Source organism: Dama dama, chromosome 9, assembly GCF_033118175.1.
Source record: "Dama dama isolate Ldn47 chromosome 9, ASM3311817v1, whole genome shotgun sequence".
In the NCBI taxonomy this organism is placed as follows: Eukaryota; Metazoa; Chordata; class Mammalia; order Artiodactyla; family Cervidae; genus Dama; species Dama dama.
The window spans coordinates 41,664,842-41,685,982 of NC_083689.1; the positions used below are offsets into that span (position 1 = coordinate 41,664,842).

The following is a 21,141-nucleotide window of genomic DNA, read 5'->3' on the forward strand; positions in this document are numbered from 1 at the left end:
CTTACCACTCTTCAACACACGTCATGGCGATTTTTTTTTCTTTTTTCTTTAACAGAGGCAAGCTTCCCTGAGGAGGAGAAGTTGCTGCGGGTAGGGGGGGTGGTGGGGGGATATTTCCTGTGGAGTAGGGTGGGATGAGGGCATTCCAGGATGGGCCAGGATGGGCATGGGGAAGTGTGGGGCAGGTCTGCAGAGGGTCTTGTCTGGGAAGGGATGAGAGGAGGCAAGACAGATAACTGGGCAGCTCGGCAAGCTGGCACAGAACTTCACGTCCTGTGACTCTGGGTGGATCCCTTAGGTAGCCGAGGGAAAGGGCCAGAATTGGGACCAACTTTGTGTGTGTGACCTGTGCAGTCACCAAGGCCTCACACTCAGAAGGGCCTAGGCTTGGTGCAGTGCCCTACTGACACTATCTGGAACTTAATGATGTTTGAACAAGGGATGTCACATTTTCATTTTGTTCTGGGGCCTGCAAATGACACAGCTGCTTCTGGCCTGAACCAAAGCTTTGCAAGGAAGGGCAGGGACAGGGAGAAACAGGAGACTGGTTGGGAGCCACCTGAAGGGTGGAAGGAAGAACAGGGCCTGAAGGCAACTTGAGCTCCATAGGCTGAGCCCTGATGCTCCCAGGTTCTGCAGAGAGCAGGCAGTGGCGGTCCCACCTGCTGTTGTCCCCTAGCCCATCAGCTATCAGGGGCAGGTTCATCTTTTTCTAACCTGGCCTTCCTGGACACACTCTGGGAGGCAAGGAAGACTGTGTTTTCAGGACAGAATTCCAAGGCTTGTGCTCTCTGTCAAGGACCAACCTCTCTTTCTTCTTAAAGATTTATCTGGTGTGCTTTTTGTGTAGTGGTCTCCCTGCCCCCTGCCATTTTAAAAGTATAATTTACAGAGAGAAAAATTCAGTGTTTTGACAATACAGAGGATTGTACAACCAGCCCTAAGCCAAGATACAATATGGTTTCATCATCCTCCCAAATCCCAACCCCCTCCTGGGTCCCTTTACCCTTCTGCTGCACCCTCAGTCACCCAGTGATCTGCTTTCTCAATAACCTTGTGTTTTTCTTTTTGTGAGCAGTGTTTAATCCAGATTTCAAAGTAGTGAGTAAAACAATATGCAAGGGTGCGTGCATGCTCAGTCTCTTCAAGCTATTTATGACCCCGCTAGGCTCCTCTGTCCATGGGATTTTCCAGGCAAGAATACTGGAGTGGGTAGCCATGTCCTCCTCCAGGGGATTTTCCTGACCAGGGATCAAACACGCATTTCCTGTGTCTCTTGCATTGTGGGCAGATTCTTTACCCACTGAGCCACCTGGGAAGCCCAAAACAATATGACATTGGTGTAAAAATAAAACTATACCTCAGTGGAAAGAATGAAGAACTAGAAATAGACTTCATTTTGAAGAAAAATCTTGGTATTATGGTAATGGGCTTCCAAAATGAGAAGGGAAGGAAGGATTATTTTATAAGCAGTTCTGGGATAACTAGACAGAAGTGTGGGGGAAAATAAGTCATACTTTGCACCATTCCCTGCAAAATAAAATGGAATTACATTTTAAAAATAAAATTCTAGGAAACAAGCAAAAGGTGAAACAGACTGTTAATGAGTTTGTGGAGAACAGCTAAGTTTTTCTGCTTTGAAGCCAGCCATGCTCCAATAAAATGAAATAAAATCACACAGTCCCAACGAGGAAAGATTGACAAAATTAGCTAGGTAAGAAGACATCTTGTGCCCTGAAAAGTGACAAAACCATCATGACAGAGAGGTGAAGGAGCCTGACACGTGAGCTGGGCATTCTAAGTACTGGCAGAAGGTAGGCTTTGCTCACACTCCAGTGTGGATGAGAAGCAGGTTCCTCCAAAGTGGGGAAGCCTGGGGCGTGTGTTTGCGAAAGCCTGTGAGGTCCTGCTGGAGTGAACTCAGCTTCAGATCAGTGGCCCCAGGCAAGGTTCACTCAACCCTCCGACCCCTACAACTCCCACCTGGGCCAGGACCACCCAGGCTCCCGGTGCAGATAAGCTTCTCCGGGATGCTCTGACACCTTTGTAGGTTCCTGGAGGGGCTGTTGACCGCCCTCTTCCCTGCAAGTTTCATCAGGTTTGTAGCCGAGGTTTCCTCATTCATAAACAGGATATTGGCTACTTTAGACTATTTCTGAGCACCTCCACTGTTCCAAGCACAGGGTGTTGGGGATACAACAGCGATGAGTACCAATTGCTGGCCCCAATGGAGCTTTTATCCTGAAAGGAAGGGTGGGGAGAGTTAGGGGCAGGAAACCAGAATAAACAAATAAACGCTCAAGACAATTTAAAAGTCAAAGATTATAAAGAAAACAGAACTGGATTGTGCAAGTGCTATAGAGAAAACAAACCAAGATTGTGCAAGGGTGTTCTGTTGGGATGGGTAAGAGGTACGGAAGGTTGGAAGGCAAGAGGCCTTAGAATGAGACTGGCCCTGAAAGGAAGCAGGAAGTCAGGGAAAAAGAGACCGAGTCTTTTCTCTCGAGATGTTTCTAGTCCAAGTCCCTGAAGCCTTTGGAGGGGGTGGGTCGGGAGGGGCTTCTCTACCCCTTCCCTGCAAAGCAAGAGTGCCTGGGAGGGTTATGAATTCAGTCTTTAGGGTCACCGCCTACTCTCTGCTCCTTCCTAACTCTTACCGTTCCGCCTCAGGGCGGTTGTGCAACCCCTGTGTCTTCATTCTGCAAAGAGGGCGACCAATGGAGGGCAACAGGGCAGGGCTGAGTCCCTCACAGCTGAATTTAATTGCCCAGTGTCAGGCGCCATCGCGGGAAAGCCTAACTGTTGGACCTTACGTGCATTGTATTGTGTGCTATTCTCTTTACTTTGAATGAGAGTGGAGGCCGGGGAGCTGGGGCGGCACAGTCATTTCTAGTCTAGAGCTTCTTACTGCTGAGCCGCCCCGCGTACTGGCCAGTGAGTGGGTTGCTCTCCGATTCCTTCCCGCACACGTGGAAAGTCGGGGCCCAGCCGGCGGCGTCGGCGGCTGGAGCCCCTTGCCCCTCGGGCTGCCCAGGGGAGCCCCATCACAGCCGCAGCAAACATCTAAGCTGTAATTTCTAGCCGCCGCCCGGGATCCTGTGGCCGACTTCATTCTTAGTGCCCGGGAGGGGGAGGCTCGGCCACCCCTCCGCGAAGCCGTGAGTGGGCGAGTCCGGAGCTGCTGAGCAACTGCCGCGGCTTCCGGTTCCGTTGACAGCTGCACCGGAAACCAGAGACCCGGCTGCAGGACCAGGTGAGATCCCGCCGGCCTCCGGGCGGGGAGGTGCGGCTCAAGGGCGTGGCGCGGTGGGCGGCTGCTCCGCCAGGCTCCCAGGCCGCGGATCGTCTTCCAAGCTTCGGGACTAAGCGTCCTTCTCCAGTCCTCCCTCGGGTTTGTTTTCTCCGCAGAGCTCGGCCCGGGCAGGGAGTTGGACCCTTGCATTCTCAGAGAATTTTGAGGAGCCGCCCCTACTGGGGAAGTCCCTCGAACCGACACGTCCCATCCAATTGCGACCCGGCCGAGTTGGAGGTAACCCGTCATAGGGAGACCTGGGAGAAGTGTTCTAGGCAGTGGGAGAAACCCTGAGGTAGAAATAAGCTGATGTTCGAGAAACAGAAAACTAGTGTGATTGGAATGTGGCCATTGAGAGGGACAGTGGTAGGAGATGAGGTGGGAGAGGTGGTTTGGAGTCACATAGAACCTTGTAGACCATAAAAACAAGGGTGGTTTTTAAGTACGTGTAAATCTATTTTTTTTTTTTTTAATTCTTTATCTTTTTGTTGTTGAGCTGGGTCTTTGTGGCTGCTCATGGGCTTCCTCTAGTTGGAGCAAGCAGGGGCTGCTTTTCATTGTGGTGCACAGGTGTCTCATTGCAAAGGCTTCTCTTGTAGAACCTGAGCTCTAGGCATGCAGGCTTCGTTAGTTGGGGCACACAGACTCAGTTGTGGCACATGGGCTTTAGTTGCTCCACAGCATGTGGAATCTTCCCAGATCAGGGATTGAACCCTGCATTGGCAGGCAGATTCTAATCCGCTGTACCCCCAGGAAAGTCCACTCTATTGGGTTTTAAGCAGAGGAGTGATGTATAAGGTGAAGAATGGATAGAGGTGGGGGGTGTAAAAGGTTAAGTGTTGGGCCAGCGGAGGCTGTTCAGTTCTGCGTCAAGTGAAGGGGACTTTCTGTGATTTGCACAAACTTCTCCCCTTATCTGCTCACCCTAGAAGGTGCCCCTTTTGTGTTGGGATACTGAAGACTGAGGACAAGACCCCTGTGCACACGCCTTGGTGGGGATTTCATTATTTCACTCATGTCTCTTCCTGCCCAAACAGGACAAGTTTGAGTTCTGGTCCCCTAATTAGGAAGTGCATGTACCCACTGTAGACCAGGCCGTAGGCCTGGGGAGAGAAGACGAGATTGGACTCCAGCCCTGAGCAGCTCACAGTCTAGTGTGGGGAGACAGACATGTGAATGGGCAGTTACTGTGCTAAAGTGCTGAGAACTCAGATGTCTGTGGTATGGGGCGCCCTTGATAGAGGTTTGGTTTGTGAAGCAGGGGAGGAGGCAGGGAGATTTCATTGAGGGCTTCATGGGGGAGCTGACGATTAAATGTCATCTTGTGTTCTTGCAGAGAACTCTCTAGACATAGGAAGAGTGGCACTCTAGACGTAGGAACAGCTCATGCAAAGGAAGTGAATGAATGTACAATCGCAAAGGGCTTTTGTGTTAAACAATGGCAGTGATGAGTAAAGGGGTGACAGGATCTGATGTTTTGGGTTGATCACCCCGGTAGATAATTTCTGTCCATGTGAGACCTTGGGGAGGAGGGCTTAGGACAATGGAAGTGAAATTCCCTGGATTAATCCTGAAGGCAGACTCCCACTCATCCATCCTTGTGCCTGGTGAAGATGACCGACTGTGACTAAGACAGAGTGGCTTACCCTGGACACACTGAATTGTCCTCTTGGGCTTTTCAGATGGAATACCTGCAGGCAGTTCTATTTTCCCATCTCGTTCATTAAAAAAATTTTTATTGAGGTAATCACACTTGTCAGTTCATGGTACATTTAACTGGTCCACACAGGCCATTTTTCTCCTTGGCATTTGTTTACATATTTCCCTTTTATCCCTATTCCTCCCTCCATTCCTTTCACCTCCGCCCTGACTGCAGAAAGGCACTCTCTTATGTGTTTGATACATATCCTTTTATTTGCGTGTGCCCTTGGTTGTATACCTATATTTTAAAAGTGCATAAATGGTATTCTGCCTGGACTTAATTTTGTTTCTTTTTTTCTTTCAGTACCATGTTTTGGGATCTTACTGATGTTGCTGTGGTTTCTTAGTGCTACCCCAGTTTCCACAGATGCATCTCCCAGATTTTACTTCCTTGACTTACAATTGCCTCTAGGCTCCTGAGCTGTGTCAAGCTCCCTGCCACAACACACAGCCCTGGGATAAAAATTCCATCTCCTTCCTCAGCTTTTTAATTCAGTTTCAAGTTGCTGACTTGGGCTTCCCTTTAATAATTCTGGTATTAGTTGATGTCTGACAGGGTCATACTCTTTGATGTTGGTGAGGTCCTAACCTTTCTTGAGCTGTGTTTATTTTTGGTAAATTGTGATTCTGGTTCCCAGACGCTTTTGGCAAATACTCTTTTGTACTGCCGTCTTTCGTAGTTGATCATCTCATAGGCTGTAAGGTTACTTTCCTGTTTCTTGTCATCATGAATCATTGCTGTATACTCATTCCAACCACAAATATTGGCTGTGTTCCTTTCCTGGTGAGATGGTGGCCTGTTAAGCTGGTCCAGAGAGGACTGTGATGCAGAATGCTTCAGAGAGGGGCTCTGGAGCCAGACTGCCCAGCTTTAGTTCGAGATCTTCTACTTTGCAGCTATGTGACCTTGAGCAGTTTATTTAATCTGAATTTTATTTTGTGTTCCGTAAAGTGGGTCTCATAATTGTACCTGCCTCATAGCGCAATTGTAAGAATTAAGTAAATTAATTAATGCCAAGTCATTAGAATAGTTCCTATCACATAATAAGCCCCTATGAAATATTAACTATTAATAGTAATAATTATAGTGTATTATTTCCAACAGGTATCCCTATTATATTTCGCTTGTAATGGTTCATATCCAGTTATAGGGTATTTCTTCAGGGAGCATGAAAATGGGGGCACATTTTCTAGACACAATGATGAACAAATTCTAGTGTGATAGTGTCAACCATAAGGAGGGAGGACATGAATACATCTCAAGGCCCTGCGTACCGTTTCTCCATCACTCATCACCTGTTTGATAAGGTGACATTGGTTGCAGGTTGGGCTGAGATGATGGGGCCAGAACTAACAGTGCTGGTGGGAATGGGAACAGAGTCTGGTGAAACTGGGAGAATCCCAATGGTCACTTTGGACACAGAGCTCTCTTTGTGGTATTACTCTGTATCCTTCTTTGAGAGAGAGAACAACTGGCTAGATTTGATCATTTGAGAGGTGCATTTGACAGAACCCTCTCACTTTTTTGGGGGGAGGGCTTCCCTGGCGGCTTAGACAGTAAAGAATCCGCCTGCAATGTGGGAGACCTGGGTTCAATCCCTGGGTTGGGAAGATCCCCTGGAAAAGGGAACGGCTATCCACTCCAGTATTCTGGCCTGGAGAATTTCATGGACAGAGGGGCCTGGCAGGCTGCAGTCCATGGGGTCGCAAAGAGCTGGACACAACTGAATGACTTTCACTTTAAATCCTGTAGATGGAGGGATAAGGAGTGAAATCAACTCTGTCACTAACATTTTAAGGATTGTCTATGTGTTCAGTGTCACAGGCTGCTCTGAAACGGAAGGGAGCGGTGGCCCAGTGTTGAAGGGATTTAGCAGTGGGACCTCAGTAGTAGGAAAGGTAGGACAAGAAAAGTCAACTCTCTTTCAATGGTATAATGAGAAGGAAAGCTGTGTTACAACAAGAGATTTTCTAGTCTAGTGGGGGAGGCGGGCCTTCAAACAGATCATTACCCAGTGATCAAAACTGAAATAGAAGGGTGCCAAGTGAGAGTGGAGGGAGCCAGGTGGGAGCAGCCTAGGGATAGCTGCAGAAGATGACCTCTGATGGGCCATCTTCTCCAGCAGTTGAGGAGGTGAAGGGTGATAAAGACCATACCAAGGCATGGAGCTGTGATGGAGTTTAGATAGTATTGCCTACTGAGGGCTCTGCATGGCCTGCTCTCCATTTTGATTTAAAAAAGAGATGAAGGGAATCCCCTGGTGGTACAGTGGTTAAGACTTCATGATTCCACTACAGGGGTCACAGGTTCGATCCCTGGTTGGGGAACTAAGATCCCTGTATGCTGGGATCAGCCAAAAAAAGGAAGAGAGAGGAATGAAGATTCTGATGAAGAGCTGAAAACAATGAAAACAGGAGTAATTTTCTTACCATGATCCAGAAAACCCCTGTCCTCATGTCTCCCTGCACCCTCCAGTGGGCACCCTGGCTGGGGGTTATGGAAGCTGTGCACATATATGTTAGGCTGGGGATTTCTGAGCATTGACATGTGCTATGGGCATGGTGGGGTGGGGTCTGGAAGCCCTCTTCACTGCCCCTCTGACCCAGGTGGCGGCCATGGAGCAGTGTGCAAGCGTGGAGAGAGAGGTGGACAGGGTCCTGCAGAGGTTCCTGACCTACGGGCAGCACTGTGAGCAGAGCCTGGAGGAGCTACTGCACCACGTGGGCCAGCTGCGGGCCGAGCTGGCCAGCACAGGTGGGTGTCCCCTCACGGGAGTCCCACGTCTGCCTCCCCAGGGGCCCCGGAGGCCCCAGGGCTGCTTGATGACAGTTCTGGAAGGATGGTGGTTAGGGCATGAATAACATGGGTCCTTAGGCCTCTTCAGCTTGGGACAATGGAAGTCTCTGAGCTATTTCAGAAAACCCAACAGAAATTGTTAATTTACCTGAGATCATTTACATTTAATTTTCAATTTACTTTTCTATTTTGAATGTTTAAGACATTTTAAGATGATTTCAAATTTACGGAAAAGTTCTAAGAACAGTATAAAGAGCTCATATATACCCCTTTACCTAGATTCACCAACTGCTAATAGGTTGCCGTATTTGTTTTATCAGTTTTCTCACATATTCTTGTTACTTTTTAAACCACTAGAAAGTAAGCTGCAGATATTATATAGCTAAGTATGACCTAAAGGTCAAGGGCATTCTTTTACATAAGTTCAGTATAATTATTAAAATCAAGAAGTTAAACAAGCCACTGATTACTTTCTGGGAGGCAGGAGTAGACGGTCTGCCAGTTGATGGTAATGGCAGGTGAGGAAATTAATGAGGACTATCTAGTAGAAATTCATGAATATTTATCAACCTTTGAGAACTCAATTGGTGGTGTGGATGAGATGCTGAAGACCAAGATGTCTGTTTCTAGAAATGAGATGTTGCAGAAGTTGAACCCACTGGAACAGGTAAAGTGGATTTAGTCTCTGGCTTACATATTAAATTCAATGTTTGGGGTTTATTTGGCAACTTGTGGAGTCAGTCCTAAGGAACATCCAGTAAAGCAGGAATTGGAGAGAATCAGAGTGTACATGAACAGAGTCAAAGAAATAACAGGCAAGAAAAAGACTAGCAAGTTGGACAGCGGTGCAGCTTTAAGATTTGTAAAAAAAATCCCCTCTGGGATCCAAAACCTAATAATGCATCCAAAGTTGCCAATAAAGGAAAAAGTAAAAATTAACCTTTCGGTTTTGACGTACACTTATTAAAAAGTACATAATTTTTATTGTTTTCCACAAAATAGATGATGATTATGTGGTATTGTAAGGTTTAAATGTATCCTTTATTGAATTCGTGTATAAAACTTGCATTTTAAATGTGTAATGCCGAATACTTTTTTCCTCAGTAAGATTGCTGCCTTTATTGATTTTCTTATAGAACACTATGAGGTTTTTAACATTGTGGTATATATATATTTTTGAGCTTTTTATTTTGTATTGGGGTATAGCCGATTAACAGTATTGCGATGGTTTCCTGTGAGCAGTGAAGGGACTCAGCCATACATGTGCATGTATCCCGTTCTCCCCAGGGCTCCCCTCCCATCCAGGCTGCCACATGGTACTGAGCAGAGTTCCACGTGGTATACCGTAGGTCCTTGTTGGTTATGCTTTTTAAATATAGCAATGTATACACGTGTACCCCAAACAACATTGTGGTATATTTTGTATTTATAGTTTACTGTCTCTTGATCAGACTTATGTTATTAGGTCACTCTTTCAAGTGTCATTTTATAAGCAATTATGAAATTTATGTTAAATGTTCTTTGTAAACATTTGTCTATTTTTGATGAATAATGATTTTATGAAGTATGCTGAAGTTATAAATACATCTGTTTTCACTATATAGTATTAAGAAAGAATGAAATGACTTAAATGTCCATTTTTTTTCTGTGCAGTTATTTCATTGTGCTTTCATGATTTGAGGAATTAATGATTTTTGTGATATTTGAAGTATGAAAAGCAGGAATTGGAGAGAATCAGAGTGTACATGAACTTTAAGGTTATTCTTCAAGTCACGGCAGTTTGCCACTTGTTAGTCACTCAGTCGTGTTCAACTCTGCGACAATATGGACTGTGGCCCACCAGGCTCCTCTGTCCATGGAACTTTCCAGGCAAGATTACCGGAGTGGGTTGCCATTTCCTTCTCCAACTTTGCCACTGTGTCCCATTTAAAATAAAATATATTCTTGTTAAATTTAAATGGGAAATGAGGTTGTACATTGATGGCTGAATTTGACATAATGGCTATACCCTATCAGTAAAGCTGTAAATGTGTGGGATGTGTTTTTTATTTTTCTCTTTTGAGTAAAATTTCCCTTGAAATTAGGAAGGTAGGTTTCAGAAACCCTTAGAGATGGAGGAATTTATGAGTTTTTGGTTGTCCTTATGCGTCATGCCCATTATTCTTTTGGCCTTACTTTTTCAGATTTCTTTTTATTTGTTTCTGAGGCTACAGCAAGTATGTACAATTATTTTGGAACAACTTTGTATGTTATATACTGCCACCACTTAAGCAGAGGAGAAACCCAAAGGAGAGTACATTGTGTTTATATTCTGATTTATTGTTCTGCAATATTTGTTACAGAGTATTCTAAATATTAAAACTTTTAAAATATCTAACTAAGCCCATGAACTTTAATTATATATCATTAATGCTTTGAGTCTTTTTTTTAAATTTATTTATTTGGCTGCACTGGGTCTTAGTTTCAGCTTGTAGGACGTTTTTAGTTGTGGCATGTGGAATCTGGTTCCCAGACCAGGGATCAAACCCACACCCCCTGCATTAGGAGCGCAGAGTCTTAGCCACTGGACCACTAGGGAAGTCCCAATGCTTTCAGTCTTTGAGTTCATATCATTATGTATAGGAATGCCAAGTACAGTAAAGTACTTTAATTTTTGAAAAAGAAGTGTTAAATTTTTCCATGTGACTAATTCTCCATAAGTAACCTGGAATAAATGGATTTCTTGGTTTATGGTAGCAGATATGGGAAGTGGTCTTCAATGTAATGGATTTTGTAAAGTGTATTGAACTCTTTCTGTGGCACATGAAGAGGAAGACGCAGAAAGACAGATGTAGACAGATGCATCTGATAGATGCATAAAGTCTTCTGATGCAGATGTCAGACAGTTTTTGAAGTAGAAGAACATTCATAGTTACTTCAAAAACTCCTTTTTTCACCTTCATCCCCTCTACATTGTAGTTTTTTAAAAAGTAACTTCTTTATGAGAGAAGTAAATGTTAAGATAAAAAATTAAGTGAATATAGCTAATGAATATAGCTCATATTTCAATTTGCCATTACCTAGTAATTTTCATAAAGCATTTTATTTCCCAGTCCAGGCTCTGATCTAAGATCAAGCACTGCACATAGTTTCTTGTGTCTAATCTTCAGTTTTTTTAGTCTGGGACATTTCTACCACGTGCTTTTGTCTTTCAGGACATTGACATTTGGGGAACATTAAGGTCAGTGATTTTGCAGAATGTCTCTTGATTTGAATTTGTTTGCTGTTTCCTCATTTTTTTTTTTTTTTTGCATTTTGGGCAGGATTACTTCAGAACTGATGTGTTTCTCAGTGCATCACATCAGGAGGTACAAGGTATCAGCTTGTTCCATTATGGGTGATGTTAACTTTGATCACTTGGTTAAGATGGTGTCTGCAGGGTTCCTACACCCTAATAATGTTAATATTTCTTTCTTTAGAGTTAATAAGTAATTTGTGGGGAGATACTTTGAGACTACATATATTTGCTGTGCTTCTTCAGGCTCTGCCTCATTGGTTTTCACATTGCTTGACAATTCTTCCCTGAACAAATCATTACAGAGTTAGTTTCAACGTAGGTGGTTTTTCCTGCTCTATCATTTCCTATACACTTGTTAATAGACATTTAACATAAGAAAGAAGCTTGCCCATCTTCCTTACTTAAGTTCATGCTCATAAATTCTTATTTTATTCAATGGGTTACAATCCATTACTGTTAACCATCAAGTTGTCTAAGATTTGACCAGAGGTAACCCCTATTTCCTATGTCTTTTTTTTTTTTAATTGAGCTATAACTCACATTAAAACTTACCCTTTTAAAGTATACAATTTAGTGGATTTTAGTATATTTCCAGAATTGTACAATCATTACCACTAATTACAGAACATTTTCATTTCTCTAAAAAGAATCCCCCACCCATTAATAAACACTCTGTCAGGTCGGTTTATCTCTCTTCCTCAGTTCTTGTCTGTCACAATAAAAATTTAGAACAATGAACTAAAGGGTTTAAAACAACAGACAAGTTAAGAGCTCAGTTCAGCTCAAGCAGACAGATCTTTTATAAGACAGACACTCAAAAGACATGGGAGCAGGCCAACCCCAAAGGAGTTGTCCTCCCCTTCCCTCTTGGCTTCCCCCTTTTTATATTTCCTGTCGCCTCCTATTGGTTATGCCCTGTGCAGAATAGGGCTTGTACCCACCAATAATCAATGAAAGGGAATGCAAATGGGTGTGTGCTCAAGGCCGACTGACAATTGCAAGTTCTATAACAGCAGGCCCTGTTGTTTATGTCTTCCCATAATTCAGTCTGTCATAATCATATATACATGTTATAATATACATATAGGGGCTTCTCTGATAGCTCAGTTGGTAAAGAATCCACCTGCAATGCAGGAGACCCCAGTTCAATTCCTGGGTCAGGAAGATCCACTGGAGAAGAGATAGGCTACCCACTCCAGTATTCTTGGGCTTCCTGTGGCTTAGCTGGTAAAGAATCTGCCTGCAGTGAGGGAGACCTGGGTTCAATCCCTGGGTTGGGAAGATCCTTCAGCGTACGCTCAAGGCCGATTGACAATTGCAAGTTATACAAAAGCAGGCTCTGTTGCTTATGTCTTCCCATAATTCACTCTGATGATAATCACATATACATACATATTATAATCATATTTATAATCATATATGCATATAATCATATATGTATATAATCATATATATATAGACAGACTATTTATGAACCCTTAATGGGCTCCTAGCTACCTGAGGTTACTTGGAGAAGCCCCTGTAGTTAGTTTATATCCACTGTGTGTCTGGGATGCATGTGCAGGAGTTGGAAACATCTCTGGCTATTTTTGTAGCACATCTGTGAGCTCGTCTGGGTGTATCTGGGATGAAGTTTAGAGATCAGCTTGCATCCCTTTCAGCCAGGCCTCCCCTGGTTGCTCATGTCTAACTTCCTACCTTATAACTCCATTTCTGCTTCTCCTCCAGCCCCTGGCAACCACTAACCTACTTTCTGTGGACTGTTCTGGATACGTCATATAAATGGAATCATGTAATATGTGACCTTTTATATTCTTTCACGTAGTGTGTTTTCAGGGTCCATCCCTATTGTACCATGAATCATTACTTCATTCTTTTTTATGTGCTGGGTCATATGGTAACTCTCTTTTCAACTTTTTGAAGAGCTGGCACACTGTTTTCCAAAGTAACTGCAACTTTTTGTATTCCCATCAACAACGTATGAGAGTTCCAATTTTCCCACATCCTCACCAACACTTGTTTTTACCTGGTGTTTTTTTTTTTTTTTTTTTTTTTTGCTTATAGCCATCCTAGTAGGTGTAGGCCCAGCCACCACCTTCTGTTTGTATTTGTCAGCACTCATTCAGTTAAATGTGACAGAAACCTAGCTCACACTAGCTTAAACAAACACAAACTGGGGTGTTGGGCTGCTGGATTTATAGTCTCAAGTAACTGAAAGGTCCAGCCCAGTGGGATCTGGGTGCTCATGTGATGCCTTCAATCTACACTGACTTCATTTTCAGAGCAGTGCTCTCTGGAGGTGGCCATGGTGCTCCAGCAACTCCAGGAGTTTCACATTTTGTTTGCTTAGCAAGCTGGCAGAATGCATTTCTCTTCCAGGGCTTCTGGTCTCGGAGCTGAGACACTCCCTGGTCCTCATGGGTCATGTTATCTTCCCTGGGTCATATTTTCCTCCCTGAACCCAGAGGCTACCATCTAAAGAAGGGGCAGAGATGCTGGCTGGAAGAAGGGACCTGTCTGCTCTTCTCTATTCCAAGCCCTACAAGCTTCTGGTAGTTCATGCGGTTCACCCAGCCATGGGGGTGGAAAGCACTGTATTGTGAGACAGAAATGTCCTTGTGCTTCCCTGATGGACCCTGGCCTGCCTGCTGTCCTCTGGGTTAGAGGCATTAATGTGGGGATAATACTTTACAATTCAAAGCCTTCCCACACACTGTCTCCCTTGAGATGTTAAGGAACCTTCTGGTGTGGTGGTGAGGAGCCAGCGCTTCAGATCTGGCACTGCTGTGAGCTCTGGCAAGTTACTGCCTCAGCTTCCTCAGCTGGAGTATAGGCTACTAACAGTGCCCTGCACAGAATGGTAGTGAGGATTAAATGAGCTGAAACCAAGTGCTGACCCACAGTAAGTGCCAGAACGTCTTCATTTCACAGCAGGCTCCACGGCCAGTGCTATCACCTCTGTTTTATAGATGATGAAATGAAGACTCCAGGCAATGAATTGGCTTGTCCCACTTGGCTAATTCCAAGTCATACACAGTTTAAAAGTGGCGGGACCCGGAATAGAAGCTGAGTCTTTCACTCTGGAGTTTAGGGCTGCTTCCTAGGCCTCCATGCTGGCATTTAGAATAGGGAAGCTGAGACAAGGTCTGCTCCTCTGTGTCCAAGTCCTGATGCATTACCATTGTTTCTCTGCAGCCATCCAGGGAACCCCTCTGTCAGCCACCCTCTCCCTGGTTATGTCACAATGCTGCCGGAAGATAAAAGACACGGTGCAGAAACTGGCTTCGGACCACAAGGACATTCACAGCAGTGTTTCCCGAGTGGGCAAAGCCATTGACAGGGTGAGCATGTGGGCAGCTCCAGACTGGGGGCGGGAATACCTGTGGCGGGCGCGTATGTAGCAGGGCTTCTCGGGAAGCCTGTGTGAGAAGGGCAGGCCTGAGTCACAGGGCCCTGTCTCCCGTCCTTGTCAGAACTTTGACTCTGAGATTTGCGGTGTGGTCTCCGACGCAGTGTGGGACTCGCGGGAAAAGCAGCAGCAGACCCTGCAGATGGCCATCCTGGAGCACTTGTATCAGCAGGGCATGCTCAGCGTCGCTGAGGAGTTGTGTCAGGTAACGGGCTCACCGGGGAGGTGCTGGGCCTGCCTGTTCTGCTTTCTGCTTGGTAGCGTTCTTTATATTAGGACCCCATTATTATTTTTTTTTTATATCCAGACAGGTCAGTTTATTTACATGACTCAGACGTGTGTGTCATCAGTCTCTGATTGTCTGATGGGAACGCCTGTTCCCAGAGACCCGTTTCCCGTGGACAGTTGGCCTGCAGGGCATCCTCCCCTCTGGACTGCACATGGGAAGTCCAAGGTGTCCTTCAAGACTGCCTGCCTTTACCTGTTTCCACTGATGCAGTCTTTCCTTAAATGACTTAATCTCTATTTTGAAAATTGCATTTAATTTATTAAAACGAAAAACAACGAAAACAGTTCATCCATTGCTCCCACACCCTACCCTCCACTTCTTTTAAGCACCAATCTGTTCTTTGTATTTATGAGCTTGGTTTTCTTAAAAACTTTTTAGATTCCACATATAAGTGAGATCATACAGTAGCTGTCTTTTTCTGGAACATTTCATTTAGCATAATGCTCCCATCCATATTATCATAAATGACAGGATTTTCCCACTTTTTTTTTTTCTCCCCCAACTTTTCTTAATGGTTGAATGCGTGCGTGCTCAGTCGCGTTGTGTCTGACTCTTGCACCCCCATGGACTGTAGCCTACCATGCTTCTCTGTGTGTGGGATTTTCCAGGCAAGAATATTGGAGTGGGTTGCCATTTCTTACTCTAGGGGATTTTCTGACCCAGGGATTGAACCCAAGTGTCTTATGTCTCCTGCATTGGCAGGCAGGTTCTTTACCGCCAGTGCCATCTGGGAAACAATATTTCATTATATATATACATATATATATTTAGATGGTAAAGAATCTGCCTGCAATGCAGGAGACCCGGGTTTGATGCCTGGGAAGGGAATGGCTACCCATTCCAGTATTCTAGAGAATTCCATGGACAGAGGAGCCATGGACACAAGGACAGTGGGATACAGTTGATTGGGTTGCAGAATCAGACATGACTGAGCGACTGTGTATTTATTTTATATATATATATATATATATATATACACACACACACACATACACACCACATTTTCTTTATCTGTTCATCCATAAACGGACACTTAGGTTGTTTCCTTATCTTGGCTATTGTAAATAATGCTGCAGTGAATATGGGGGTGGGGTGCAGATATCTTCAAGTTAGTGCTTTCATTTTCTTTGGGAAAATACCCAGAAGTGGGATTGCTAGATCATATGGTAGCTATATTTTAATTTTCTGAGGAACTTCCATACTGTTATCCATAGTGGCGGCACCAGTTTACATTTCCACCAAAGGTGCATGAGGGTTCCCCTTTCTCCACATGCTTGCCAGCAGTTATTTCTTGTCTTTTTGATAACAGCCATTCTGACAGGAGTGAGGTGATGGCTCGTTGTGGTGTTGATTTGCATTGCCCTGATGATTAATGAGGTAGAGCATCTTTTCATGTGCCTCTTGGCCATTTTCATGTCTTCTTTGAAAAAATGTCTCTTCAGATATTCTCTCCATTTTTTATAAGAATTTTTTTTTTTTTTTGCTATTGAGTTTTTATATATTTTGGATATGAGTCCCTTAGATAACACAATCTGCAGATATTTTTTCCTATTCTGTAGGTTGCCTTTTCATTTTGTTGATGGTTTCCTTTACTGTTTCAGAAGCTTTAAATTTAGTTTGATGTAGTGCTACTTGTTTCTTTTGCTTTTGTTACTTAAATTTATTTTAGAAATCAGTGCCCCTGCCATCAATGGAAAGTAGCTACAAAATATATACAATAAAAAGTGAAATTATTAATTTTTAGCTAGATTTGGTTGTCCACCAGAGTTCTCAGTGCCTGATAATCTTAAAAGGGAAGACTAGTAAAATGACAAAGTTGCACTTGTTAGGTGTTAAACGACACCCTGGCAGTGAAAATAAAGGATGCTTTCCCTTAATGTAATTAGGGGGATTGAAAAAGAGTAATTTCTCTCCATGCTACTCAGCCTCTCAGAACTTGAACTGGGAAAAAGAGGAGTCCAAGGGACTGGCAAGAGACCATGGCCCCTCTCTAGCTTGTCTTTGGTGGATGAGGCTTTACTAGGTGTGGAGCAGAGAAGTTTGGAAACACAGTCCTCCAGTGGTAGATGGCTCTCTCTCCCTCTAGGAATCAACACTGAATGTGGACTTGGATTTCAAGCAGCCTTTCCTGGAGTTGAATCGTATCCTGGAAGCTCTGCATGAACAAGACCTGGGGCCAGCACTGGAGTACGTTGGCCTTTGGGTGGTCCCACAGGGGACAGGGCTTGTCTGTGCTCTTCACGTCACCCAGCATACTTGACACACCTCCAGCCCTGTCTCACGGGCATCACATAAGATTTTGGAGGCCCTGCCAGGCCCCACTTCTCTTGCCTTACTAGCTCCCACTCAGCTGGCCTCTTTCTTCCCAGATGGGCTGTCTCCCACAGGCAGCGCCTGCTGGAGCTCAATAGCTCCCTGGAGTTCAAGCTGCACCGACTGCAGTTCATCCGTCTCCTGGCAGGTGGCCCTGAGAAGCAGCTGGAGGCCCTCAGCTACGCCCGGCACTTCCAGCCCTTTGCTCATGTGCACCAGCGGGGTACGTGCCCGGGTGCTGGGGTGGCCCCTACAACATGCATGCCCTTAGCTGCTCTGCCTCACATGCTATATGGCATGCCCCCCCCCCCCAAAAAAAAAAAGATTAGCTAGTACTGGAACAGAGGGACAGGAGCCTGAGACCCGCTCCTTGATGCAGCTGGAAGGATGGGGAAGAAACTGAAACCCCTCCCTACTTCACGTTGTGGGGTCATGCTTGCCACAGAAACAGCCCTGAAACCTTCCTCACTGGATTTTAGGGAAAACTGGCTTTGCCAGAGGGCATTTTAATCGATTGGCCAGGTCATGGGCCTGGGAGCCATGGGGCACAGCCTGCTCTCCATACTGTCTCTGCAGCCCTGCCACCCGAGAGCTGGAGGCAGAGCTGGGAGAAAGGCTGCCTCCTGCACCCTGATTCCCCTTTGCCTTGTAGAGATCCAGGTGATGATGGGCAGTCTAGTGTACCTGCAGCTGGGTTTGGAGAAGTCACCCTACTGCCATCTCCTGGACAACAGCCATTGGGCCGAGATCTGTGAGACCTTTACACGTGATGCTTGTTCCCTGTTGGGCCTTTCTGTGGAGTCACCCCTCAGTGTCAGGTATAGTCAGCCCTGTGGGGGCAGTCCCAAGTGGGAGGGCTGAGGGAAACCCAATTTGTCAAGGCCCTGCCCTGTCCAGGGATGGTGTTCGGTGCCTTCACAGACCTAAACTGGCTGCTCAGTCACTCTTCTAGATAGGAATTACCTTTCTTTCTAGCACCCCTCCCAAGTGGTGCTAGTGGTAAAAAACCTGCCTGCCATGCAGGAGACATAAGGGACGTGGGTTCAGTCCCTGGGTAGGCAAGATCTCTTGGAGGAGGAAATGGCAACCCACTCCAGTATTCTTGCCTGGAGATTCTCATGGACAAAGAAGCCTGGTGGGTTACAGCCCATGGGGTCACAAAGAGTCGGACATGGCTGAGGTGACTCAGCACACACTACAGTTGGAGACCAGATTGAGTTGTGGCCTGGGGTCACCACAAGGTCAGTGGCAGAGTCAAGGTTCCCATTTTGTAAGGTCTCTTGAATGAAGTCTGTGCCTCCTGCATCTCACCTCTGGGTAATCACAGGACCCTCTGACAGCCCAGCCTTCTGGCCACCTCATGTCTCAAACACCACTTCCCTCAGGGACACTGAGTAGCTGAGTCACAGGTGCTGAGAGCTTTCACTTGGAAGGCTTCTTTACAGTAATATTCTCCTCATGGCTTCAAACCAACCAAAGAGTTACAGGTACTGTTACCCTCATTTTCCAGGAAGAAACAGAGGCTCCTAGGGCCTCACAGGGAATGAAGGTCACCTGGACCTGACCCCACCACATATTGCACCACAGTGGTGTATTTTACTTAGGCTGGCTGTGGAATCGCATGGGGCACATTTGCCTGCCTGGTCGTGAGAGGCTCCATCCTCCAGTTTGTTCCCATGGACTCTGGTTACAGAACAGTCTTCCCCAGCACGAACACGGGCACCTTAGGACGGTTTGGTTTGCACACCTGCTTTGCGAATTGTAGGGGTTTGGTACCCCAGGCTCCAGTCAGTTGGTTCCCCATCCCCGCCCCAATCCTAGTGAAAACTGAATCTACTGTTTCTCATTTCTAAGTGCCCTGGGTGATAACCCGTTACGGAGATGCGCTGTGATGACAGAAGGGGACACAGGCAGGAGGAGGCCCTTCCAGACATGAGTGTCCCTGTCACACCAAGGACTTGTCACTGGATGAGCAGGGATCTGTCCCCTGGATATTCCTTTTGTCCAAATTTTGGGGTGCATTAGAATGACTTTCTAGAGTTAAGACACAGAACCACATATGTAGCTTTATGCGTGACCTGAGAGATTTTTAAGGACTGGTTTGATCAAGTGCCACTTTGAAACCCTGTCCTGAGTCACGTACTCACAGTGTGCTGGTCCTTTTGTCTGTCTGCTGGGCTCTTGGTCAGGCTGGTCACTCCAGCCTCTGCTCTCTGTTCTGCAGCTTTGCCTCTGGCTGTGTGGCGCTGCCTGTGCTGATGAATATCAAAGCTGTGATGGAGCAGAGGCAGTGCTCTGGGGTCTGGAGTCACAAGGACGAGTTACCGGTGAGGCCCAGCAGGGGGAGGTACAGCATGAAGCACTGGGGAGGACAGCCGCCACAGGAAGTGGAACTCACCCCACTGTTGGCCTCCCCAGATTGAGATTGAACTCGGCATGAAGTGCTGGTACCACTCAGTGTTCGCCTGCCCCATCCTCCGCCAGCAGACGTCCGATTCCAACCCTCCCATCAAGCTCATCTGTGGCCATGTCATCTCCCGAGATGCACTCAACAAGCTCATTAACGGAGGAAAGTAAGTTCATGGGGTTCTGTTCCACCTTAGGCTGATTCTTCTGCTGGCTGGCCACCTGGGACATTCTTGGTTCTTCTCCCTTTGTAGGCTGAAGTGTCCCTACTGTCCCATGGAGCAGAACCCAGCAGATGGGAAACGCATCATATTCTGATTCCTGCTGGGGAGGAACTTTGTTGCAAGAGGTTTTTCACCCACAAGCCTTGGTCTGTCTCGGTGGGGGTGGTTGGCTTCCATGTACTGTGGTTCATTTCAGAGCAGCTGAGGACTGCCACCACAAGCAGGGCTGGCCCTCTGGCAGAGGCCAAGGAGGGAGATGAGACAGCCTACAGCAGGCAACTGGCTTCTTGACTGTAACGGCAGGGAAACTCTGGCGTCTTGTACTCCTGCTCTTTATATTTGTGGTTGACTTAAGTGGCAACTGACAGAATAGCAAAGGACTTGGTGGGCACAGCAGATGTCTTACATCCCTGCCCTCAAGCCAGGTCTTTTCCTGCCCCATCAAGGCTTGTGTCCACTCCTCCCATTGTACAGCCTTACAGCTCTATGTGTCGATTCCCCACTGTAGTCCGGGATAGAACTGAATGCCGTTGTTTTATGACTGAGCAAATATATGCACAGGCCTCCTTACTTTGCCTGCCTTTAGCTTCACTGGCAAAGAATTACCATGTGCCCCCTGTGCACAGGTTCTGGGCATGCTGGCTGGGAGCATGGCAGCCACAGAGTGCAGTTGGAAGGAACCTAACCTGCATGTGATTGGGAGAAAACACTAGAAGATGGCAAACCCTGGGCAAGATGCTTTTACATACACATAATTGTGTTACCTCCTTGTTGGAAACGAGTGTGAAGGGATGTCGAAAGATAAAATGACTTGCCCAGAAGGGCTCACAACTTATCAGGAAGAGAGCTTGGAGTTTAAACCAGTTCCAATCCTCAAGCCCAAGGTCCTTCCAGTTTATTGCAGGGTTCCTGAAGCTTGGCTGCTGTGTGTACTGAGTCTGTGCTGGGCCTCTGAGAGCAGGAAGGCACTGTAAGTCTAAAATGTTTGAAGAGATGAGGTTACCAGGGCCATAATGGCAAAGTAGGAGAGATGGCCTGGGATTCTGCATTTAAGTTTCATGTACCTACTTAAAATTTACCGTGTGGGTGGGTAAATTGTGTCTGTCAGCTTCCCAGTGGCATTTGAGGCTCTTGGGGAAAAAAGAAAAGAGGAATGGGGGTGTCCCCAACATAGGAACTACAGGCTCCATGAAGTGGGCTCTGGGCTCAGCTGGCTTGCCTGCAGCTCCCAGCTACTCTAGAAGTAGAGTGGAAAGCTGAGGGTGGTAGCAGGGTCCATTCTCAGCTTGAGTCCAGCACTGACCCTGGTGGCCAAACATTCACACTGAGCATTATTGAAGTCCTGGGGTCATCTGGTGAGAAAGGTTACTTCTGCTCTTTCCTTCCCACCACCAACTTGGCCCCACCAGTAGTTGCTGCTTAAAAAAAACACC

General features: G+C 46.0%; 1 protein-coding gene and 1 pseudogene across 6 annotated transcripts; both read left to right on the top strand.

Moving 5' to 3' along the window:
- The first annotated feature begins 3,110 nt into the window (after positions 1–3,110).
- RMND5B (required for meiotic nuclear division 5 homolog B) lies at positions 3,111–20,282 on the top strand. Of its 6 annotated transcripts, none has more exons than XM_061151068.1 (11): positions 3,111–3,253; positions 3,409–3,529; positions 7,601–7,748; positions 14,263–14,408; positions 14,541–14,681; positions 16,852–16,952; positions 17,135–17,301; positions 17,731–17,896; positions 19,303–19,405; positions 19,497–19,651; positions 19,739–20,282. In XM_061151068.1, the coding sequence occupies exons 3-11, from the start codon at positions 7,610–7,612 to the stop codon at positions 19,800–19,802; spliced, it is 1,182 nt and encodes a 393-aa protein (XP_061007051.1). In that variant the 5' UTR covers positions 3,111–3,253; positions 3,409–3,529; positions 7,601–7,609; the 3' UTR covers positions 19,803–20,282. The 6 variants fall into 6 exon arrangements, with proteins under 6 accessions (XP_061007051.1, XP_061007049.1, XP_061007052.1 ...); XM_061151069.1 differs by lacking the exons at positions 3,111–3,253; positions 3,409–3,529 and adding exons at positions 11,093–11,144; positions 12,796–12,859 and having other exon boundaries at positions 7,610–7,748; XM_061151071.1 differs by lacking the exons at positions 3,111–3,253; positions 3,409–3,529 and adding exons at positions 10,985–11,010; positions 11,093–11,144 and having other exon boundaries at positions 7,612–7,748.
- Positions 7,755–9,437, top strand: LOC133062274 (nuclear nucleic acid-binding protein C1D-like; annotated as a pseudogene).
- Positions 20,283–21,141: the final 859 nt, after the last annotated feature.

Bases quoted from the DNA above. Each gene is read 5' to 3' on its own strand.
- RMND5B (XM_061151068.1), top strand. From the start codon at position 7,610: ATGGAGCAGTGTGCAAGCGTGGAGAGAGAGGTGGACAGGGTCCTGCAG. The intron at 19,406-19,496 runs GTGAGGCCCAGC...TGGCCTCCCCAG, and splicing joins GTCACAAGGACGAGTTACCG to ATTGAGATTGAACTCGGCAT. The intron at 19,652-19,738 runs GTAAGTTCATGG...CTCCCTTTGTAG, and splicing joins AAGCTCATTAACGGAGGAAA to GCTGAAGTGTCCCTACTGTC.